Source organism: Molothrus aeneus, chromosome 2 (genome assembly GCF_037042795.1).
Source record: "Molothrus aeneus isolate 106 chromosome 2, BPBGC_Maene_1.0, whole genome shotgun sequence".
NCBI classification, from domain to species: domain Eukaryota; kingdom Metazoa; phylum Chordata; class Aves; order Passeriformes; family Icteridae; genus Molothrus; species Molothrus aeneus.
The window spans coordinates 25,710,841-25,735,663 of record NC_089647.1 but is presented as its reverse complement, the minus strand read 5'-3'; the positions used below and the strand labels follow the sequence as shown (position 1 = coordinate 25,735,663).

Here is a 24,823-nt window from a genome sequence, read left to right as displayed (position 1 = left end):
GAGAAGTCTCTCTCCCTCTCCCCCATCCAGAACCATTGGCTCTTCATTCAGCCCATCTTCTCCCTCAGGGCAGCCAGCCCATTTTGATCCTAAAAGTGGCAGCTCTCAGTGACTGGAATGTGTTGCTCAGAGGAGCTACCAGTTTTCAGAGAAGCAAAGGTGATTTAGGACCTGCCCCTCCTACAGCCCAAGCTCAGTGGCTGCTGTGGAGGTCACAGGTGCTGGTAACTGCTTTGGGGAGGGAAGGCTTCCAGGATGCTCTAGGAGAGGAAGGGACATTAATTCAGGATCACATTCAAATTTCAGTGGTTGTCTCCCAGAAATTTCCTCCTGGCAGGGAATATAAGCAGAGCAGGTGATGGAAATGGAAAAAATGCTTCCTTTCCTTTCCTTTCCTTTCCTTTCCTTTCCTTTCCTTTCCTTTCCTTTCCTTTCCTTTCCTTTCCTTTCCTTTCCTTTCCTTTCCTTTCCTTTCCTTTCCTTTCCTTTCCTTTCCTTTCCTTTCCTTTCCTTTCCTTTTTTAAGGGGGTTGAGAATTCAAAGTGAAAAAAAAAAAATCAAATAAAATCAATTGTGTTTTTTCCCCTGCAACTTCTGGAGTGCAGAGCTACTTTCATTAGTATTCTGTAGCTAAATGCTTGCTGCCACTTCTTCCCCAGCAACAGCTTTCTTGAAGAATATTAATATTTCAGAATTTTTAAGTTCCCCTTACTAGCTCTAATCACAGGAATACAAAATCCTCCCTTGCTTTTGACCCCAAAATGCTGTGTAATGTTGCCACACAGTGTTTCCCAAATATCACTGCCTTCACCACAATGAAGATGTGATCTCTTCTATCCCCCAGCTCAGAAGAATTAATGAACAAATATTTGTTACACATTTAAAGGGTTGTGTCTGAAAATTGCTAGAGGTACAATTTACAAAAGAAGTTTATAAAACAGTTACAGAATGGCTTTTCTTGGTTCTAAACACCTTGTTCTTTCCCCCTCCCCATGTGTGGGAGCTCTGACCCTTTTTTAACATCCAAGGGGGTACAGGGGCAATGAGGAAACCCAGTCCCCCTCACCCCTTGTTTGTTCAGATCGATCCTGGGGTTGGTTCTGCAGAGAAGGGCGTTTGGTTAAACACAGACTGGGCTGAGCAAACAGGTTGAAAATTCCCTTGGACTTTCTCACTCCCAGCACTGTCAGCCTGCCTCCAGCCCAGCTCAGTTGATCAGTGAGCAGGCTGCTTTGGCCAGATACCCGCTCGGGGTTTCTGTCTGCTCCAGGAGGAGGATAACCAGGAGGAGGATGACGGGCCTGCAGGTAAGAGGTTGGGTGCCTGGAACCCACCAGTGCTGGCTGTAGAAACCCTTTCTCTGCTCACATTAATTTTTTGGAGCTGTTTCATTTTATTGTGCCCCTCTTTTGTGTGTCAAGGTGTGTTTTTAAAGCTTTCTTGGGATGAAGTATTTTGCTGTGTTTAATCTATAAATAAGCATTTCTCTCCCTCTTCGCTTCCTTTGGAAATCATTCTTGGTCAGGACCTCTTCATGGTGGGAGTTGTCCTTTCCCCATGCTCGGCATGTGCCCCTCCTCCTGTCCTGTGTGCCAGGGGGTGTTTCCCCCTCAGCCTATGAAATCTGGCTGGCAACATCTGCCCAGATGTTGCAATCCTGGCCGCCATCTTCCCTGGCAGGCCCGGGGAGCGGCTCCATTCAGGGCTGTTCCTCAGTACCCCTTGCAGGGTACCCTGGAGCAACCAGGCTGTGGCCATGCCCACCTCTTCAAGCCCCAGCAGAGCAGCTGGCGGGAGCTTTCCTTGCACCATTTGCCAGAGCACAGGGAAGCTCTGTGAGAAGGGTGTGATAGGGCAGGTTTGTGGCTCAAGCACAGGAACACGAGTCTTGCAACCCTGAATCTCATCAGTACCTCACCACTGTCGTGGGGGCCCAGCTGCCCCAGGGCCACTGGGGTGCATGAGCTGCTGCAGCACGCAGGAGTGGCAAGGCCTTACCCCAGGACATGGTGAGTCTCAGGAACTTGTGTAGCATCATCAAATTTCTCCCTGGACTTTTGGGATGTTATTGTTACTAAGCCTGTTTCTAGTTCTGGAGATACATGAGTGTGCTCCTTCCCCACCTTCTCTAAAATAATGCTCATTATTTTACACAGTGCTCTTACAGTGCTCATTCCCCTCTGAGGAGTCCTGTCTCCTCAAACAGTAGGATTTCACCATGCTTCTTCCCTGCCTGTCCATGACACTTCCCAGCCCTCACCATCCTCTTTCAGCAGCAGGGCAGCCTTGTCCCTGCACCATTCCAGATGAGGATCCAGCTGATTCATGTCATGGCTGTGACTGCATCTTCCATGTCCATTTTTGCCTCACTCCTCGCAGCCCTAACACCTTGTTGGCCATTGTGGCTGTGGCTGCAGGCTGAGTGTGGGTCTGCCTGGAGCTGCTCATGGGAACAGGCTGCTCTGCCAGCAGCTCCTCTTTGGGACATCACACGTGCCCCCACCCTGTCATCACCTCACCTGCTTCACCCTCTCTTGGCAACTCTCCTCCAAAACTGTTGGTTTACCCTTCTTCTCCACTCCCTGGCATCCATCCCTCTCTCCTGCTGTCTGCAGAGTGTCATGTCCCAGCCTAGAGCTGAGCAGGTCCTTTCAGGAAAGGTCTGGCCCTGGACCATCTCCAGCACTTTTGGAGCACAGGGATGTTGAAATGTCAGGGGAGGTGGCAGTTTCTTCTGGAGATATTGGCCCTGCAGCACCAGGGCAGAGCTCTGGTTTGTGTGCTTTGGCTTCAGCCTGCCAGGAGGCTGTGGAGCCCCACACAGAGGGTGACAGACCTGCTCTGCTCATTGCCCCAGATGCTCATGTCAATGTTTCTGCATTTGTGTTAAACACTCCAGGGCTAACTGGACTGAGCTGATAAAAAGTGCCATGTTTCTTGTTGAGAGAGGAATGTTGTTTCCCTGTGTCCTGCAGCAGGAGCTGATAGAGAAATATATTATGCAGTGTTTGAAGAAGGGTCTTAATTACTTTGCAGACTATGTGTTCAGACTTCAAATGCATTTTTCCCATGCCTGCTGTCTAATCTGGAGAACAAAAGGTTATGGTTTATAGGTCAGAGCATGACACCCATTGCGAGCACTCTGCTTTACATCCCAGTTATTCCAATCAATGAGCTACGCTGAATTTTTTATGCTGTGCTGGGCTTTTATCTCTCTCATTTTATCGAAAAACTACAAAACAAAAACCAAAGTGGAGTCAGATGAATACCTAAGGTCCTGTTGGCATAAAAATCTACAGGATCTTGAACAAAATAACAACAGTAGTTAAAAGCAGGGCTGAAAACAAAGAACCACAGAGACTATTTTGTGTAACAGAGAAACCAGCTGCTCAATTACAATAGTGCCCATCAACCTACCTAGCCTGGACATTTCTATAACTTACCTAGGAAATGTAGAGGGCAAGCAGACATGTAGGGGAAAGTGCTCTGGGACTCAAGTCATGGTACCACTTCACAGAGAACGGTTGGGTTCTATTTTCACAGATTTTTCAGCCCAGGAAGGATGGTCTGCCACTGGGCAGGCAGAAAGAGATCATTTCCCTTGGCTTGGGGGCACCTTGTGCAACACAAACTGGGAAATGAGAGGTGGGAGGTAGATAAATAATAAATAATAAATACTAAGAATAATACTTTTGGCTACATGTCACAGGCTTGGAGGGCTGGAAGGGAGAAAAGCTGTGATGTGCCTGGCCCCTTCACCACTGCTCCCACCCAGCCTGTATCAGCAGGGTCCCTGCATGGTGCCCCAGAGCCCTGGCGCATGATGATTCCAAGGCATGCAGGGAGCACATGTGGCACAGCTTTTTGGGAGCCCAGATAATGTTTGACACCAACTCCCTATGGGCATGTAGAGGAGAGAAGCTTCTCTGAGGTATGCGCCGGGGAAAGAGAAAATGAAACGGAATAAGAAAAGCCACATGCAATCTCTAGGCAAGAGTCTTGGAGCCACGCTCAGGGTGATAAATCACCAGCAAGGCGTCTCCCCTCCAGTGGCTGCAGTCCTGCCAATGTCTTTTTTTCAGCCCTCAATGCAGTTACCTGAGAATTCTCCTTTTTTTTTTTTTTTCTTGGCAAGAAAGAATTTATTTGACCAAACAATGATGCAGCAGCTTCTGCTGCCACTCCAGAGGCAGTGGGGCAGTGCCACCCCCTGCAGCCCCTGGTGCAGCTGGGGAAGGCAGCAGCTCTGCATCCCAGCATCTCTCCCAGCCCAGTGGGAAGTGCCCCCGGCATCGCTGTGCGCTGCAGCACCAGCGCGGGCACAGAGCAGCTTCTTGCTGCCGAGTTGGTTTTCTTTCTTCCCTCTGGCCCAGCAAGCAGAGGACTTTTGGGGATGTGGATAGACAGTTCAGATGTGCAGGTCTCCAGCTTTTTAGCCTGAAGGACAAGGGACGGATTTGTCACAACAAAATCTCTGTGCCTCCTTTCCCCCTCGCCCCAGCAGTGTGGCAGCGGCTGCCAGGGAGCACACGATGCTTGCCAGGTACACGAACCCTCTTCGGAGGGTGGCTGTCCCCTCCCAGCCCTCCATCAGCATTCAGCAGAGCCTGTCAAATCTTGCTGGCTGTGCTTCCAGAAAATCAGCTTGTTCCTTCTTCGTCCTCTTCCCTCTTTTCTCCCCTTTTCACCAGGGCTGCCCCGAAGGCGAATGCTCGGACAACCTCTGTAAAGGAGGTAAAGGAGGATGCAGTGTGGAAGTCTCAGTTAATTCTGGAACTGCTGCAGTCCCATCAGATGTTGCTGCATTTCCGCTCAAAAGAAGGGAGGGGGGAAGAAAAACGGGGCGGGGGGAATGTTCCAATACAATACATTTGCCAAGGCTGCTTAGGTGACCTACTGCTTTGCATATCAATGTGCTTCTTGCAGAACCCAGCGGAGAGCAGCTCCTAACGATGTATATTCATTTACAAGACGAGAGATATATCCTCCCTGAACCGAGGGAAACCAGGATGTTTTCAGGTTCAGGCTGAGGAGGGCTTCCAGCCAGCCTGGGCCCCCTGGGAATGGTCTTCTCTTACAGGTCGCTGAAAGGAGCCTGAGGAAAACACATGATTGCTCAGGAGGTTTCAGGCTTGCTCTCTGAGTGTCTCCTACACTGGGAAAATTATAAGGAGGCTGCAAATTGCCCAAGTTGAGCACCCCTGGGGGGAATAATCCAGGGACTGTAATGCTATATATAAAATAAACCAGGTTGTAGGGGCTTCTATAACCAGGTCTGTCCATTTTAATCTGAGATCTGTGCCTCCCGGGGGGCCATACCTCACTGAGGAAGGTCCCTGTGCCTGCCAGGGCTGCTCAGTGCTGGGGACAGCCAGGATGTGTGGCAGCCAAGCCTGAGGGCTCCTGGGCTTTGCCATCCTGGCACTGCTGTCTGAAGGCTGATGAGCAGCCCCGCTACTCCTGCAGTTGTTAGAGGGCAGCATTAATATTTAACTCCCTCCCAGGCCACGGGGCTGAACCGCCAGTCGCTGCCAAGAAACACCTCTGCGTTCACACAGAGTTCAACAGAGCTGCTCTGTGGCTTCCTGCAGCATCTGAAGGGAATGTGTTTACATTTCTGACAGTGCAAAGCCAAGGTCTCTGTTATTCTGCTTCCCTTATGTGTCTCAGGCTTTCTGCAGGGCTTTTCCCCATGCTGCAAAGCCAGGATCTGCACCCACTCTATCCTGTGGCTTTTAGCCATGCTCAGACCGTGACAGCTGGCCATGTCTGTTCCATCTGTGGGTCTCTTGGGAATTCACTGCTCTAGAGACCCCAACAATCATCCAGTAATGGATTAATTCTTGCTTACTACCATGGTGGACAGTTCATGCCCAACAGGACAACGCTTTTTTAGGACAGATCAGTGACACAGTTTAACTTGGCTGTGTTTCCCTTCATCCCTCATCCCTTCTACATCCTGACCTTTTCTTTGAGCATAGGGATTTATCACAAGGCATGCCAACCAAATGATTCCCAGGTTAATTCTCTAAGAATCTGAGGACCCAGTGAACAAATTTGCAAGGCATTCTGGAGATTTTGGAACAGCCATGATTGAAGCAAAGTCAGATTGAATGTGAATGGTGCTAGCATACATCCATAATGTTGATGCACAGTTCTTCCTATCCATCACCCTGTTGTCCTTGAGTCTGACAGTATATGTGATATTTGGGTAATTTCTCAAGTACCTTTATGGAGCAGAATGCTGTGCAGTCTTAGGAGAGCAATTCCTGTCTGTGCTTCCCAGCCCAGCACACGGTTAGCTAATGAAGCAAATCCAGGAGTCGTGAAAATGGTCTGTGGCAACATGCAAGCAGATCACTTGAGAAAGTCTCAATGCATACAAAGAGCCTGGAAAAATGCATGGGAAAGCAATGGGTGGGTGGTTGGGAGAGGTTTTGATTGTGTTTTCAAAACAGTGATGAGCTGTGTGGTTTATTTTACAGTACATGTCGGGATTTGGGAATGAACATGCTTCTGAGGATCCACGCTGTCCAGGAGCTTTACCAGAGGGACAGGTACTGAGGGTTTTTTAAGTGCTTTATCAAAATGCAGTCTTGAGTGAATATCTAATCCTTTGGCTTCTTTTCATCTAAGCATGTTTCCTTTCTCTCTGCCACCATAAAAATTTCCGGGAGTCTTCTTTATACAAGACTGGAATAATAAGATTCTGGCAGAATTCAGAACAAAAGATTTCCATTAATACTTTCTATTTTTAAGTTATTTGTGAGCTTCCAAGTTTCACCTTGGGTGTTAAGACCTGCCTAAATTACCTCTGCTCAGCCACAGGGGTTTTTTCCTAAAGGAAAAAAAATACAAGTGGCTCAGCCACACTGAGAAGGAAGCCACCAGCTCTGGATTAAACCAGAGCAGAACTTTGAAGATTGGCAGAGAGATATGCTCATGCAGGAGAGGCAGATTTCACACCTTCTGTAGCAATGGGGTTCAGTGAAGCTGACATACAAGTCTTTGGCAAGGGAGAAGCTTCTTTGTAGGGAGGGGACATGAATAAATACCTGTAGTAATAAACTGACAGATTCATTTTTAAAAGTAACTTCTGAACATGTTTGATGCAAATAAATGATATGGGGTCATTCTGTTTTAAGGGAAGGCATTGCAACCCATGTGGTGCTCTCCTCTTGGTGCCCAAAGGTGAGAATGAGCCCCTGAAGAATTAAACCTCTCTCAGCTCCCTTTGTGCTGGTCTCCTTTACACCAGCACACACTCTGAGACTGCCTGTGGCTCCCCTTGGGTCCCCTGTAATCTTGGGACTTGGATGGCAGCGCATCTGCTATGAAGACAGGCTTAGAGGGTTGGGGCTGTTCAGTCTGGAGAAGGGAAAGCTCCTGGGAGATTTTATAGCACCTTCCAGTACCCAAATGGGGCTACAAGAGATCTGCAGGGGGACTTTTCACAAGGGCATGTAGTGGATAGGACAAGGGAGAATGGCGTTAACCCAAAAGAAGACAGGCTTAGATTAGATATTAAGAAGAAATTCTTTGCTATGAGAATGGTGCAACACTGGCACAGATTGTCCAGAGAAGCTGTGGATTGCCCATCCCTGAAAATGTTGTAGATCAGGTTGGATGGGGCTTTAAACAGCAGGGTCAAGTGGGAAGTGACCCTGTCCAGGGCAAGTTGGTTTAGGGTCCCTTCCAATCCAAACCATTCTAGGATTAATTACCAATTAATTCTAATTCATTACCAATTAATTTCTAATTGCCAGTTACATCCCTTGGTGCTCCCCTTCCCCATCTATGCAGAGAGGCCAGTAGAATTAAGGTCAAATGGAGACCTTTTCAACTTTTGCTTTTCGTGAGTTTCCTGGATTTTCCCAGTTCTGATATTTTGCATGTTTGTGCCACTGAGGACACGAACACACAACACAGGGACATGGTAAATGCAAATGTCCCCTAGGTCTGCATGGCAGCCCACGGTGTGCTCACAAGAAAGACAAACTGCTGTGCTGGTTCAGGCTGGTAGTTTGGCTGGTGCAGTGTCTTGTTACTGAGGCTGGCTAGAAAAAAGGTAAGATAGAGGCACTTAAAACTGGCAGATCAATAATAGTGACTGCTGAAAAGGCAGTGGGATGTAGCTGATGTGCTCTTTGAGGATTTCCACAGCAGCACCACTTTGCAGAGCAGACTCCTCCAGCTCCTGGCTGAGGTGCTCTCATCGGGACAGAGTGTGGACTCTGTATCAAAAGAGTTAATAGAAAAATCTGAAAACAAGTTAGACAAAAAAGATTTTCAGTCCCAGGAGCGGATCCTTTCTCTGATGCAGTATTTATAAGACTGGCATCTGCAGTAGTGCTGGCTAAGTTAAAAATTCCAAGGGTTATTGATCCCCCTGCTTCACTGCATACCCGTACTGACAAGATGGAGCTGGAGGGCTGGATGCTACACACACTCAGAGAGCTTTAGCTCTCCCCTCTGCCCACCTCTCAGGGCAGGGTTTGATGCTGTATGGATGGCTGCTCTGCTCAGCAGCAGGATACAGGATGCTATAGTAGACCTTGCAGGAGGGAGATGGGATAGCAAATGGTGTACGACTGTCCCACTGGGGTGTTCCCTGCAGTTCTTGGATGTCTTTGCTTCTTGCTGATCTCAAACAAATAGATGGTGGCCTACTTAGATCAAAATGCTTAGTTTCTGTTCCCTGAAAAGGAGGAATCTGTCCTCCACTTAAGGACTCATAAGGGTTGCTAAAACCTGTGCTAGTTGTACCCACGGCTCTGCAAAGGGGGAAATGCCCCCTTTGTACTCCAAAGGAGGACTCTCACTGTGCAGAAACCCTGCAGGAAAGCAAAGGCTCCTACACGGGTCACTGATGCTTTTGGGCAGCAAGCAGCACTGTCAGGAGGAAGCAGTAAGACACCAAAATGCCTGCTCTGAGCACTGGCTCTGTAGGCAGAGGGCAGGAGAAGGGAGGATTCAGTGCATTCAGCCTCTGTGTCTTGATTAGCCTTTTGGAAAGGCAGCCAGACATGATGCTCTGGGGTAACCCCTCTGAACATTTGGTCTGTGAAAAGTTTGTGCTCAACACCAGTGTGCTTTTCAGTCTGTATTCACTGGGAATTATTTCCTTTTCCCTGATAATTCCCTGTTTCTAACCCTGTGCAGCACTGCCCCTTGCAGCTTACTCTATTGCAGCCTCAGTGGCTGTGCTGACTCCCTAGGGCACTTCTGTGGTGTGTGGGAATGGTGTTTGGGGTCTGGCTGGTGCCTCAGAGGAGCAAGAACACACAAGTACTGGAGGTGAAGCACAGCCTCAGGAGAGCACAGCACCCTACAGCATCAGGGTGCCCAGCTCAGTGCTCTGCTGGAGGCTTCAGAGCCAAGTTCCATGCCACTGCCTCTCACTCCTTCTTTTTCCTTGTCCCCCCTGCAGAACAACCCCCAGGTGTGTCCCTACGGCCTGTACGCGGAGCAGCTCTCGGGCTCTGCCTTCACCTGCCCCCGGGCCACCAACAGGAGAAGGTACTGTGACCCCGGCACTGGGGGGGATGTGGCACTGGGGTGAGCTCTGGGGAGCAATGGAGAGGCTGCCTCGGTGCCAGCACTGCTTTCTGAAAGCCCAGAAAGGTAAAAAACCTCTGCTGTGCTCTGGGAAAGGGCCAAGGACAGAAGACCACGGGTGAGGAGAGGAAAGGCTTTGGTGGGGAAAGTGGGTTAAAAAAATGCTGAGCAAGGAGTGGTTGGGGTGGGAAATAAAGTGTTTTTCTGAGCAAGATGAGGAGGAAGGGGGATGTTCAGAGGGACTATGGAGTCCTGAATGGGTTATGTGTGCTGTGTGAAACAACCTCAGGGTTTCAGCCCTGTTGCTTCTTAGTAAAGATCACCCCTGGCCCTGGTGAGCAATCGATGATGCACAGTGTCAAAGCCAAGCCTCTGAGAAAGGTTCTTTCCTCCTAAGGGATGTTCCTGTACACTGGTTGGGGCCAGTGAGCTGCTAGATCAGTCTGTTCCCATTTTGGGGCTGCCCAGGGCCTCAGAAAAGTGCCAGGACCCAGCATGATCTCTAACACCTCAGCAGTGCTGGGAACAGCTTGTTCCAGCCAGCAGCAAGCTTCCCAGAGCTCTGTCCCGGCTGTCATGCTCCAGCCATAACCAGATTGCAGAAGATGGGTTTCTCTTTATGCTTCTCCCACTGTGGCTCTTCTGTCCCTTTTGCTGCTTGTTCAAATGAAAGGCAAATGCATCATCTGAGATGCCTCTGCTCTCCAGGCTGGTGCCAGCTCTCAGTGTGCGTGGGAAAGGGATGAATCATTGTTTGCTGCACGAAGTTGTCCTTGATGGAATTTTTCAAGCTCTCAAGGGAGAGCTCCCTCCTCCCCTCTCCCACTTGCCCAAACTGCAACCACCACTGTTAGCACATCAAAAGCATGGGCTGCCCTGCCTAGCTCAGGCTTTTCTGATCACCTCTGCTCTCTCACCTGACTGAAAGCCCAGCTTTGGGCTTTGGGCTTGGCTGCAGCATGCAGGGTGTGTGGATGCTGGAGTGGCAGTGCTGGCAGGGCCCACAGCCCCTGCAGGCTGCAAGGAAGGAGAGTGACAGTCCCAGGCAGAGACAGAGGCATAGGGGACCGCCTACAGCAGCAGGAAACATCACATAAAACTCTGGCCTTTGCTGCATGGGCATGGCCAAGCAAGGGATGCTACTTTTTGTAATGCATCCAAATTCAGATACAGGCTGTCTCCAGAGAGCTCCTCTGTTCTTTCCATTGGACACTGCTCATCCCTGCCTTGTCTGAGCTGCTTTATAGCTCTTTTAAACAAGATTCTTTTTCCAACTGTGAGATTGCTGTATTTCAGCAACAGAAAAAGCTGTATCTTTATTTTTTTATATGCATATGTGGTAATGTAGATGTAAGTAATTACACATAAATACACATAGGCATTTACCTATATAAAGCAGGACATGTTTGTATTTAGAGCCCATAATAAAAGCCATCTCTCTGGAAACCTCTGGCTGTGAGCTGTTGTTTGCTATGTAATCCTAATATTAATATTACTAATTTGATATTTAATAAACCTCTTGTTCCAGTTGCCACCCATGTAAATATTATTCTAGGAGCTCAATCAGCCAGCAGCCACCCAGAGGGTTTAACCTCTTCCCCAGGCTAATTCAGGTGTTTTCCTTGTTTGTAGCTGGCTGTATCGAATCCTGCCTTCAGTCTGCCACAAACCCTTCAAACCTCTCGAGGAGGGCCACTTGACACACGACTGGGATGAAATTGAGCCTGACCCCAACCAGGTAACCGTGCTGGAAGGAGCCCTGGTCCTGCCAGGAGTTCAGTCAAATGTCAAACTAACAAGAAGTGCAAAGGCACTGAGTTGCAAGAGGTCTGAGGGAGCCATGGGGTCCTGGGCGTCTGACCAATTCAAAAGCAGGGTCTTGTTTGCCACCTGTCCATTGTTCCTCCCCACGGTCACCCAAGGAAGGACAGCCCTCCATGCTTGTTGCTTCCCATCTTGACAGATCCTTGTCCTGCTTCCCAGCAGGGCTACAGTGCCACAGGATTAGATCTGTGCTACCTGGCATCTCCCCTGGGGGCTCCTGCTGGCCACCTTTTAATCTGCTCTCTCTTCTCCTTCAGTGTCCCCCATGAAATTCTCGTGCCCCAGCTCAGCCAGCAGAGCAGCTGCATGTCTCTGCCATCCATCCTGTCCCTCCCTGTGCTTTTGGAGAGGCTGCTGGCTGCCAGCCCATTTCTCTGCTGCCCTCGTGGGAAATCTCGCTTCATTCTGGAGAGTCAAACAGAGAGATAGCATTTGTCTTCCTCTGTTGCAGCCTTGCCATTGTCTTTAATCATGATTTCTTCCCTGCCAGCCCCAGAACATTTGGTTTTGCTAATCTGTTGCCGTTCTCCTCTCAGCATCATCTCATGGTCATTGGTTTTCACTTCTCTCAGGTTTTGCCCTTTGATGCATCATGATTAGCTAATTTCCAGCCTCCCGGCAGCCTCACCATTTGTCTAAATAATTTCCCGGTTCTGCTGGAATATGTTTTCCAGCCATTGACCAAGGAGCAGTGACAGGCTCATATTTACATGCCTTTGGTGCTCCTTCCCAGATAAAGCTCCAATGACTTCTGTTATCACCTCATCCATCCTTGATGTCCTTTAGCACCTTTATGATAATTTATGATTACAGTAATTCCAAGATGCCCAGCTCTCAAGCATGTGAAACCATTTATGTGTAGTACTTTTTTTTGTCTAAGGAAACAGCAGCAAAGCTCCTGCCCACTCCCTCTCTTGCCACTTTCAATGGCAACCATCAAACCCAGAAGAGTTATTTCCTGGCAGTAAGTGGGAGCCACCTTCCTGCTTTCCTTCTTATCCTCTCTGAAGCAAAGCCAGAGACAAGGTTCAGTTTGCTGGACAGCATCTACTCTTCCCTGAAATGCTTTGTGTTTCACCCAGGTACTTAAGGAGCTTCAGCGATTCTCATCCATCTAAAAGATGCCATATGGAGGCACCTTATGCAAAGTCCATTGAAGTCAATGGGGAAAATGACCCTTTAAAATTACCCAAGGACGATGGCAGAATTATAAAAGATGACAAAACTGAAAAGGAGTCAAACGTGATGAAAAAATATGGGGTGGCATCTGAGCAAGAAATGCTGAAACAGAAGAAAGCTCTGCAGACTGGAACAGAGATTACAAAGGGAAGCTATGATTGATAGGCAGGGAAAAAACAAATACCAATAACAAATGTCACAGTAAAAAACCAACCAAACGAAAACAAACCAACCAAACAAAAAAGCTCCAGACAAATATAAACTGTGGAACTTCTTGTGAGAGGATGCAGGTGGATTCAAATCCAACAAATATTTTGGACTCCTCTGGCACTTTCTGCCTTGGGTACTTTCTGCCTGAGCACCTCGATAGCCTTTGCAAGAAGTAATTAGTGCTGCTCATGGCTCCTGCTCATGCAGGCAGAGTTATTTCTGCTTTGGATGTGGGGAAAATGAGGTGGAGCAAAAAAAAATGTCATGTTTGGGTCACAGAAGGACTGAATCATTTAGCATGGAGCACAGGACCATAGCAATTTGACTGTGGAAAGCTGGCTTATCTTAATTTCTTTACTCTCAAAAGTGTTGTTATTAATAGAGACAGATTTTAAATAGGATTTTTTGACCTTGGCACTACACAGGCCTGCCAATTACTTTACAAAATGATGATTAAAAATTTTAAAAGCCCCCCAAATAATATTTTTAGATTAAAAAAACCACAGCAACAACAAAACCACTTGGAAACCAGATGATCAAGGCAACGAGGAGAGAGGAAAGAGAGGAAAGAGAGAGCTACCTCAGCAAGGAGAAGCAGGGGGAGGACAGGGGTCTACTTTCTTTTGAATTACCACCATTTGTGTTCTGATCACTGGCACCTCCTTCTTGTTTTTCATTTGCTGCAATCTAGCTGCGATGGAAACCTTTTGAGATTCCCAAAGCCCCTCAGAATAAGATGGACTTTGTGAGCGTAAGTTGGGGAACCAGGGCACCTGGGCATCCTCCATCTCTGTTTCCCCTCAGGGGGTGGCAGGGCACACAACATGCTCAGAACTGGGGTAATATTGGCAGTTTTGAAACCACTGGGCTTGCAGAGCATCTATGGGAGGGGAGAGGATTGCAGATTTCAAGCAACTGGCAGTGGGCTTGATTTTTTTCATTGACTTTCAAGGAACTCTTAAGAAAGAAAAAAGCTCCAGCCCTCAGTTTTCCCCAGACCCTTGGCTGGAAAACACCAGCTTACATGGATTTTAAGAAACCCTTATTATATTAAAAAGAATCCAACGCATTTGGCAAAAGGCCACACAGAGAAAGGCTGGTGGCAGTGTGGGAAGTGAGAGAGGAGGTGAGACCCAGCAAGAGGGTGGGGTGAGGGGAGGAAAGAGGGCTGCCCCTGCTCCCGTGCCTTCTGCTCACTCCTGGTGCCTCGGGTTTGCCTGCAGGGACTGCACACCCTGTGTGGTGCTGGTGAGCCCAGAGGACGCAATGGCATCGCCGTCCATATTTTTGTCTGCAACACCTCCATGACTGACAGGTCAGTGCCTGCTGTGCTGGTGGCTCAGGCTGCTCCAGGCTGTCTGTCTGCCACCCACTGGAGTCCAGCTCCCACATCCCTGTATGTCCTGTGTTCCTGTGTGCACAGGCAAACGTGTTCTCCATGTCCACAGTGGGTTGTGCTCTGTGGCCAAACACTGGAGGAGTGGGTGAGGAACCACCAAGAGAAGTAGGCAGCTGGACATAGGGGTGCAGCAAGAGGAAGTGTCTTGGATTTAGGTCCTCTAGCTGCTCCTCAGAATTCAACACACATGCAGCAGGCACTGCTGCTCCCTGCAATGGCTCAGGGGGGAAATCAGCCCCACTCCCCAGCTTACAATAGCTGATGTGCCCATGAGTAAAAAGGCAGGGACCTGGCAGAGGTCAGAGAACATCCTGCTTCCAGGCTGGGCCATTTACTTAAGCGTTGGATTTGATGATCCTTGTGGGTCCCTTCCAAATCAGAATATCCTGTGAATTTGTGAAACTCTGCCATGTCAGTCTCCCAGCTGTGGCTGTGGTGTGCACAAATGCATGGGGTTTATAGCACCTTAACCTTACTGTTTCCCTTTTTCTTTAGATGCCTTTATAATTCCGATGGTGACTTCCTGATAGGTGAGTTGATGCTTTGGCTTCTTTTTTCCTCCAGGTGGTTCTACCTGGGCTACCACCTGCCTGCCTCTGTTCTTCCAGAGCCTGGGGCCAAGATTTGGAGGAGAGGGTTGGCTTCACCCCCATGTCATGTAGATTTGGTGTTCTGGCACCAGCTTGGCTAAAGCTGGGCGAGTTGCACTGCTCCTGTGCCAGACCTCAGCTTTTTGAGCAGTGGCCCAGCTTCCTCGCCATGGTGCTCAGGGACCATTTCCCAGGGCTCCCCAGACTGGTATTAGACACGCCACAGGCAGAGGTTTTCTGGAAATCATAAACCTCAGGATTTCAGAACAACTTACAGTTGGATGCCTTTTTTGCTTTAGCCCAATATTATTTGGCACGGCAGCTTAGCTCCCATGCTGTGCCAGCCTCAGGCAACCAGACTGCCACAGTGAGTGTGGAGGTTGACACATAAAGTCCACACATGCTGAAAAATATTCTGAGTGGTATCAGAAGGCAGATATTTGCTTGTATCTTTCTTGAATGAGGAACAGGAATGCCTTCGGGACACCAACAGGAACATTTGTTCCATCAAATAGCTATTAAATTGTTCTCACTCACCTCCCTCACTACTGTGAAGTAAAAGTGCCAGGGCAGGTTTTGTAAATCTGCTAGTTTTTCAAGTCAAAAAGCGAGCTCTCCTGTGCCAGAACAGTCATGGAAAACAATGCAGATGTTAGCAGAGTATTGCTTCTACCCTCAGGAAGCAGCTATTCCCAGACATCTCACACTGCCACAGTCCTGACAAAGATGGGTACGTGCACTGTTTTGTATGAAGACTGTGAGACAGAGAGGTATGGACCCAAATGTATCAAATCCCATTTATTTGGACTGTGGTGCAAACCTTACACCAAGGGGCCACGAAGTTTTGGCTCATACAAGTAGCTTCTGTGACATGGGCATGATGGAGCTGATCAGGAAGCTTCACCTCAGTGCAGGGCTCTCTGCTGCAAGAGTCTGCTTGGGAGCCCAGACTCCCTTTGTAGCTGTGCCAAGAAGGGCCCATTGCTCTTCCTTGGAGCCTGGGTGCTCTGACAGGGAGAGAGAAGGTGGCAGTCACCACGCTACTTCAGCTCTTCTGCCTGCATTTTGCTTCCACAGTGCCCCAGCAAGGAAAACTGCTCATCACAACTGAGTTTGGGAAGATGCTAGTGGAGCCCAATGAAATCTGTGTCATCCAGGTAAGGGCTGAATGCACCTTGCATTCAGAGCTCAGAGCCAGAGGTTGGAGCAAGCCAACTCCTGCACTCAGCTGCTGATGGTTTGTCAGCAAAGTCCTGGGAGGATCTTAGTATCTTTCTTTATTTTCCAGCAAGGAATGCGTTTCAGTGTGGAGGTGTTTGGGGAGACCAGAGGCTACATCCTGGAGGTGTATGGGGCACACTTCGAGCTGCCTGACCTGGGACCCATTGGTAATGATCTCCTGTTACGCCTACAGTGAATTCCATAGGGACAGGCATGAAGTACAAGCCCAAATCCATCACATCCTCCCATGCACATGCTCCTTCACAAAGATGCTTTTCATTCCAGCACTGTTATTTCCCAGAATAGCCCAAAAAAATGTGACACACTAGTCGTCCAGAGATTCCCCTGCCACTGAAGGGATCATTTATCCCCCACCCTCTTTCCTCTTGTTATCTTTTCAGTTCTGGTCAGCGTGTCCCCATCTGTTGGCTCTGAAGCTGCTCCTACCAAAAGAAACCCAAGAGGCCATCACCACTGATGCCTCATACTTACAGAAATGGCATAAACTGGAGTGCTAGGAGAGAATTTTCCTGGTAAAAGAAAGGGCAGATTTCAGAGGCAACTGAAAATGACATATTCCTGAAGGCCCATTTTAGATTTAATCAAGTGGTTTTTTCCCCCCTGCTTCTGTTAACAGAGGAACCTTGGATCTCTAGAGTGCTTTAGTGTCAGAAACTGCTTCCCCTGGAGAATTAGAAACCAATAAAATGAGCAGCACAGGACTTGGACAAGCAAGACATTCACATCCCTGTGTGGTGGATCTGGGGAGGATCTGCTTTCACTGAGTGCAGGTCTAGCTCTCAGAAATCACAGATCCTCTGTGCCAGATGCCTTCTGCTCTGTGCAGAGTCACAGATCCTGAAGGCACAGCCTCTTGCTGCCATGACAAAGATATTGCAAGGGGACACAGCATCTGAAGGCCTGCTGCCCAGCTTTCTGGCAGTGCTCAGCTCAGGTTATGTCACCTTCCTCATCCCTTGGGTACTGGTCTCCAAATTTTTCTTGCTGAGAAAAACACCTCCTGGTTGCTTCTACTAAGATTGTCCCAGGGAAGGGAAGTGAAACTCCTCTTTTAACAGCTAAAATAACTACAAAACCAGAGCCAACAGTTCTCCACTTTCAGACTGGTGTTTTGGGGTTGGTTGTTTAGTTTTAGGTTGGATTGGGGTTTTTTTCCCCATTAGATATTTTTAGCTCTCAGTGTGATCTAGATGACAAGCCATGTCATCTAGTAAATTAAATGGTAGTAAGTAAATTAACTGGTATTATCAATCAGTAACAAGCTTGGTGTGGCACATCTGCATTCAGGGGCATTTGTATCTCACAGCCATGGTGAAAGTGAAGCTGGTCCTTCTTTCAGTGGAGAACCAACCCAATCTGCAGCTGTTCAGTGGAACCCCACTTGAGCATCTCTTCTGTGTGACATTCTGGGCACATAATTTTCCACATGGAGCCTACAGTGTTTTTTCAGCAGCTTGCCTTTTAGTCAGCTGCAGCTTTCTGCCATCCTCCACTTATCTGTGCCTGCTCCACTTGATTATTGATATGGTTGCCCAGCCTGTTTGTAATAAGTTTTCCCATTAGCTAGTTTTTCAGACACAGTTAGACTTTCTTTTGGATTTTGGTTTGGGGTTTTTTGGGTTTTTTTTTTGTCTTCAGAAGGCAGGAACCTATTATAAGGCTTACTTTCTGGAGAAAAGAAAAAGTCTGCACTTGCCTGTAAACCTTTTCAGGAGGTGGTAATTATAAGAGCTCCTCTTCTCACCATCTACCCGCCTTCCCCTCAGAGACCAAGATCCTTTGTATTTCAGTCTTACTTTATTTTAACTTCACTTTTCACTTGAAAAAAGTGACAGCTGGAGAAAAGCAGTGACTGTTAAACCTTAGCAGCAGGTAGTAATGTCTGCATTTTTATCCAAGAAATTCAAAACCACTTTGTAACAATAATACTAACGAGGAGAAGAATGCTCCAGCACCCATATGGTGCTTTGCACTTTGAAAATGCACTCTTCACATTAAGCAACCCCTCAGTATGCCCTGAGTCTGTAGGTATCACTATTTTATTGCTCTCTTTGTTAGCATTCAGAAATGCATTTGGCCCCCTCGTGACACGCCTTGTAACTTCTGCATGGCTAAGCATCCTGTCAGCAGGATGTCCAGGAACAGAGAGCAATACATCCTCCATTTTTCACTTAATTCCTGGTTGTTACATGCCTTTAATTGAGGATGACGTACTAATCTTGTTCAGAAGGCAACTGGTGGGACCACTCTTAGTCACAAAGGGAGCACGGACTTGAATGCTAGGATGAATTACAATCACCTACTCATAGGAGCACAAGAAGTACACAACTATTTCAGGTTTCATGGTGGGCCAAGAAGCAGTTGGGTCATTCATAACACAGAAAGGCACCCACAAAGCCAGGAAATCGTACTAGCCTCTCACTTCCCTAGCAGATTGCCCAAAGAGCTTTGTCACCTTTCGTCCTTCTTTCCCAGGAGCCAATGGCCTGGCCAACCCACGTGACTTCTTGGTGCCTGTGGCGTGGTACGAGGACCGCCAGGTGCCAGGGGGCTACACAGTGATCAGCAAGTACCAGGGCAAGCTGTTTGCAGCCCAGCAGGTGAGGAGGCCCTGGGAGAACAGGTAACACTGAAGGGCAGTGACTGCCAGTGCATGGCCTGGGATATGCAGCTCAGTAGAAGGGATGTCATCTCACAAGGTCCTGCTCACTTATGTGGAGCAGAACTGAGCCCCTGTCTTCTTGGGTCATTCATTTTCCCAGCTGAGGATCCTCAGTTTGGGAAAAAAGTGTTTGTGAAGACTTGGTTGTCCAAAAACTCAACAGTGGTCTTTGCCTCCATAGGTTTATACTGACAACACAGAAATAAGGAGCTAGTGCCACTGTCAAAATCCAGAGTTTCCTTACCAGAGCTGGTGTTGCAGCTGGCCTTGCCCAAACACTGCCTGAACACTCAAAAGCTCTAAGAGATCAAACCCCAGAGGGAAGGCTGAGGTTCACCAAGAAGAAATGCTAAGGAAAACCTCATCCTCACAACACTGGGCTGTGCTTAAAGAGCTGCCAGTGTACCTCTAATCAGTACTAAGCCCACTTTTCACTTGGGAAAGAGCAGCATCCTGCACGCGTGCAGCATGGTGGGAGGCTGTATGTGGTAATCCTCTATCTCTTTGCTTTGCTAGGATTACTCCCCCTACAATGTTGTAGCTTGGCATGGGAACTACACACCATACAAATACCACCTGGAAAAATTCATGGTCATTAATGCTGTTGCTTTTGACCACGCGGTAAGTTCTGGAACTGGGCAAGGCAAAACAAAATTTTGTGGCTACCATACCACCCAAACCCACCCTGAGCTCCAGGGGCTCTGTGCCTCTTAGAAAATATGTTGTGCTTTAAGAAACAGTGTGAAATCTTTTGTGCTGCTTTCCGTGGGTCCAAACCAAGATTTCATAGGAGAAGACATCCTTTTTTGTGGTACAAAGACATAACTGGAGGTTGATCAGCTTCTTAAACAGCTCTGTGCAGCTTAGCATAGAATTTCTGAGCCCTGGAGGAGGAATGAATACTGATGCCAACATACACTGTGCAACTCAGCAAAAGCACCGTTGCTTCAAATTCTTGCCTTGATTTATTTCTTGCTATTGGACAGGCGCCTTCCTCTGGTTCCTCTGAGTCCAGCACTGAATTTCATTTTGAAGGGCTGGCAGCTTTTATTGCAATAATTTCTAGATTTTATGGAAAATAACTAAGGCCAAAACTAATGTAAGCAACTCATCTAAAAAAGAAACCAGTCCAGTGGGAGAGATGCCCACAGCAATGCAAATGGGTGTGCAAGGGAGACTGGAGCATTTCTAGTGAGAAAACCAACAGAAAGTATTGTTTAAAACTCCAGAAAAATCCGCCAGGGGAAGGACAGGTTTGGAATCAAAGCCCAGAAAATCATTTTACTGGATTAGAGATTTCAACAAGCCCCAATTTCTCTGCAATTTCTTCTCCATTTGTAAACTAAGAGGGCCATGAGGCTAAATGCCTCTAGCAGGATGTTCCTGTCCTCCATAACTGGCTAAGGAAAAGGTGTGGTTTTGTGGTAGGACTGTTGGAGTCTGCTCCTGGAATTGCAGTACCTCATCTTGCAGTGTTGTCCACCCTCCTCATCTATGCTGCCAGCTACGAGGGCCAGGATGGGAAGGATTGTCTAAGCTGTTCAAAGGAAGAACCATCCAGACCCATTTCTTGTCCTCCCTGTACAGCATGGAATTGAGTGCTGTCCCCCAGGGCCACATCTCATCCACACTATCAGGTGCAGGTGACAAAAGCGTTTAGGCAAGGGAGAGGCTGTATCAGTCAGCTTTACCACCCGGGTGACCTGAGCAGACAGCTCTGAGCCCTGCTCCATTTCATTCTTTTTTGCTTTGCTTTTTTCCAGGATCCTTCCATCTTCACTGTCCTGACAGCCAAGACGACCCGTGCTGGCGTGGCACTCGCTGACTTTGTCATATTCCCCCCACGCTGGGGGGTGGCCAACAACACCTTCCGCCCCCCCTACTACCACCGTACGTCTGTGCTGCCCCGGCTGGGCCTGAGCCCAGCGCTGCAGGAAAGAAACAAGTCCCCATTTGTTTGAGAGCATGCACAGGGAAGCAGCAGTCTGGTTTGTTGTCCTTGGCTCAGTTAGTCAGCTTCTTGGAGTCAGACAGTCCTCCCTGGAAAATGGACAAATCCAAAGATGTTCCTATTTAAAGCATCTCACAAAAACTCAGAGTGATGGGCCATTGCTTCTGCATAGGTGTATGTATCTGTACTTGAGGGGCTCCCAGAGAGCTTGGGTGCATATTGAACTTGGCATTGTACAAATGAGTCAGATACTGTCCTGCCAGCCAGCCATGAATCACTTAATATCTCATTAGAGTACATAGATAAAGAACAGGAGAAAGGGAAATATCATATTACAAGCGGTGAGAAGCCCAGAGGGGTGTAGAGCTGGCACTTGTATGGTGAGATCAGAGTTACAGCAAAGGAGGGAATTGGCTCTCCACAGCCCTTCTTCACCTCCTGCACAGTGATGGAGGTATTGCTCACATTTAAGAAGCCAGTGATGAGGAATTGGTTTCTCAGGCAGGGAGTTGGTTGATATTTTTTGGATTTGGTTGCCATCTGCAGACCTGGTTTCTTTTTGGCAATTTTTTGGCTTCGTCTTGGCAGAGCATGGCAACATTTTGCATTGAATACATGGTAGAAATCCAATTCCTGACATGGGACTGCCTTTCCAGGGAGAGGATGAGACATCCTTCTCTGTGAGATTGAGGGGGAAAGTGCGGGCATCCAGCACCCCTTACATCAACAGCTAACAGGCTCCATCCCAGAAGATATCAGGTGACCATGCTGTGGTCACTTTGAAGTGCTGAGAGGATTTCTGCACGCTTACTAACCACAGTTTAACAGCCAGTTCCTTCTGCCACTTAAATTACTTCCAAGCATTTTGGAGGCCAGCAGAATTAGTGGCACTTGCAAACATAGCAGGCAGCTCTGCAGTCATCTGAGTAAATCCCACAGGCAAAGTCCTGCCCTGTCATTCTGCTTTCATTTGCAATAATGAGGGTGACAGGCAAACACATCTCCTGACTGACTAGGATAGTGCCAAGACACTTTTCCTAGACCCTAAGAGGTGAGACACACTGCTGGTTAACTACAATGAAGTTATTGCTCATCAGCAGAGCTGTGCTAATTTTACACAGATGCAATGTGAGCCATAACAAATATGAAGTTGTTCAACTTTGCTTCTTCTGTGCTAAAAGGCAGAAAGAGCTCTCCTTCTATTGAGCACCCATGAGGACAGCTGTGACTGCCATAGCTACTCACTTGACCACAGCACCTATGCCATAAGCTGGAGCACTAAATTCATGATGAGTAGGTTGGTTGTCTGCTCTACCCCAGCCATGGAGAGGAAAAGATTGAGTGAGTAAGGCAGACATTGTGATTGTCAACTATCAAGACACTGCACATGTTAATTCCTTCTGCAATTAGTGCTGTGACAAGATTGTTGTTGCATTAAGAGAGGAATAGCAGGACTGAGCAACTCTGGGGTAGAAGTTCCAACAAGTTCAGTTCTGCTGAACTCCCTTCTCTCCAAGTATTTCACCAGAGGCTTATTTTGCTTGCTAGAAATCCTTTGTTGCCTCCTCTCCTCAGGTGCAGTGGAAAGCCTGTGTTCAGAGAATTTTGATGCACTCAGGAGTTATATTTCATTAACTTTGTTCCAAGTATAGCAATGGTGTTTCAAAAGTATTCCTCTTAGACACCATAACAATTTCACATACTAAGGGGGTTGTACAGCTTGTACATACTGACTTCTCCTGGCTGCATTTACATCCTTAGAGGCTGTGAATTACTCCTAAGTACTTCTGAACCTTGACTGAAAATCTCTGATACACTTTTTATACCCGGGGCATATATAAATTCTGTCTGAGACAGTGTTTATGTGATTCTCATGGTGGTGGGTCCTTAATACCTACTGGCCACTAAGAGATTTTTACTTCACAACATCCTGCATGTAGACAACACTATTTAAGTAACAGGGAAGGGAGGTAAACCTACGTTGTTTGGGTTCACATATGAAATTTGCAAGTGAAAAAGAGACTGGACTCTGCTCATCTCCTAAGTTCCAGGCTGGTTTCCTACTTGCCTGCCCAGTCTTCCTCAGAGATATTAAAATTTCTGTTGCAGACGAATTGGCCATCCAGCTCTCAGGGTCTGTACTGCAGTTTAAATGCGTCAAGTGCAGTACATGAACAGGTTCAATGAAAATCTTGTAACTATCCAGTCCTACATGAGACACTGACAACTTGGAATGAAAATTAATGAATGTTTGCATATATATATAGGCCAACCCTGCTTTGAGCTAAATTAGTTTTGCTGTTAAACATTTCAGACTCTGGATTGTCCTTAACAAAGATTGAACTAGTGGTTAAAAAGGGCTATATATAAAATAGCTAGGGAAGCATGTCCTGGTTTTGCAAAAACTAACTGCTGAGCAGAAAGTTGCCATATTGTTTAGTCACATCAGGTGTAGGAAAGCTGAAAGCTTGGATGACAGTGTTAAATAGTTTCCTCACAGGGAGCATAACTCAGTAAGTACTGAACAATTAGATATAACCATCCTTGCCTAAGTTAGTGGTATGTTACTCTAGTGGTTTCAGAGGGTCTACTGGAAGTTATTCTTCCTCAGGGAAGGACAGAATTTGGCTCCTTGTCTTTGGGCATACAGTGGATGTAGAGAAATAGTCAGATAATGCATGAATTAAAAGCATAAGGTAGTGAAGTGCCTGACTGTACTAGAGGTGGTAGAAGAGGATTATCAAAATAATTTCCTGCTTATAACCTGGGACAGCAGAGCAAACTCTCTCATAAGACTGTTGATCAGGTATATTGTGTCTGTAACACAGGGATGATTATACAGAACTTCTTTCCAATGCCTTACAATCCCTCATCCCAGTCTGCAAAATCAGGTTACGCCATGCAGTCCTTATGCAGGTGTGTTACTAACACAGCTCAAGATGGCAGGAAAAGCACAGGTCTACCAACATCATTTAGGGATTGATGATGGAAGCCCCTTCATTAAGGTAATTTCTAATGAACATCCTTCATCAGGGAGCTCTGTTTCTGAATTCAGGAAGTAAAATCCTGTACAATTTTACAAGCATTGCCTGTAGGATCCCTGATGTCCCCAGCATGATACCCTGTCTGGAAACTTCCACTCCACCCTCTGCTTGGCCCAGCTTAGCTCATGGGTTTCAAGGAGCTCACAGCCTGTCTGTGATCCCTCCCAAGCACCGTTCTTTGCAGCCTTTCCTCTTTGCCTCCTGCAGGGAACTGTATGAGTGAGTTCATGGGGCTCATCAAAGGCCACTATGAAGCAAAGGAGGAAGGTTTCCAGCCGGGAGGCGGCAGCTTGCACAGCATGATGACCCCTCATGGGCCAGATGCTGACTGCTTTGAGAAGGCGAGCAAGGCCAAGCTGGAGCCAGAGCGGGTCGCAGACGGGACCATGGTAAGGAGCCAAGGGAGCTCATAAGAGTTGGAGTAGAGCATGGCATAGTGCCCACTTTTAAACTAAAGCCTAGTACTGTCACTTCTTGCTGGCAAGCTGGAAAAGTACTTGGACCCAACTGCTGCAGCATTCGGCTCCCTTACCAATGAGCACTGCTCAGCTCCCAGGACCTCCCCTGGAGACATCCAGTGCCAGGCAGCTTTGATCATCTACCCACGTGTACTGCTGCCTGAGCAGGAAGCTGGGAATTTCATTTTTGTCTTAGCCTATGGGCAAAGAAGCAAACACCCTGACTGTCCTCCTGTCTCTACCCCCTAAGATCTAATGATGATCATCAACAGACCTTGAACTAGAGCTTTTGGAACAACCTGGCTTTCCTAGGCAGGCAGGGAGTCCAAAGTCACTCCTGAGACTAATTCCAGTATTGCATTGACAGATCTGAAGAGTATTCTCCCCAAGTTGGTCAGGCTGAAGAGAGAACCTGGAAATACTGGACCATGTACACAAATCCTGTTTGTGGTAGAGCAGACACCTTGCCTGGATTTAAAATTTTCCTTTTACCCTAACCTACCTTTCCTCTTCCCAACAGGCCTTCATGTTTGAATCATCCCTCAGCCTTGCTGTCACGAAATGGGGCCTCCAGACCTCAAATCGCCTAGATAAAAACTACTACAAGTGCTGGGAACCTCTGAAAAGCCATTTCAACCCTAAATGCAAGTAAAGGGAAGCGCTTGCTGCACGCAACATGAGTGAAGGCACTCATGGAAAGGCATTC

At 47.6% G+C, this 24,823-nt stretch overlaps 1 protein-coding gene across 1 annotated transcript; it reads left to right on the top strand.

The window, feature by feature from the left end:
• Window positions 1-1,292: 1,292 nt before the first annotated feature.
• On the top strand, window positions 1,293-24,769 carry HGD (homogentisate 1,2-dioxygenase). The gene is made up of 14 exons (XM_066569501.1): window positions 1,293-1,307; window positions 6,486-6,557; window positions 9,431-9,519; window positions 11,191-11,296; window positions 13,463-13,522; window positions 13,995-14,086; window positions 14,666-14,700; window positions 15,838-15,917; window positions 16,049-16,148; window positions 18,478-18,602; window positions 19,181-19,285; window positions 20,428-20,554; window positions 23,867-24,048; window positions 24,638-24,769. The coding sequence occupies exons 1-14, from the start codon at window positions 1,293-1,295 to the stop codon at window positions 24,767-24,769; spliced, it is 1,320 nt and encodes a 439-aa protein (XP_066425598.1).
• The last annotated feature ends 54 nt before the right edge of the window (window positions 24,770-24,823 follow it).

Coding starts and splice junctions, on each gene's coding strand:
- HGD (XM_066569501.1), top strand. Junction 15,918..16,048: donor ATGAAATCTGTGTCATCCAG/GTAAGGGCTGAA, acceptor TTTATTTTCCAG/CAAGGAATGCGTTTCAGTGT. Junction 19,286..20,427: donor CTGTTGCTTTTGACCACGCG/GTAAGTTCTGGA, acceptor GCTTTTTTCCAG/GATCCTTCCATCTTCACTGT.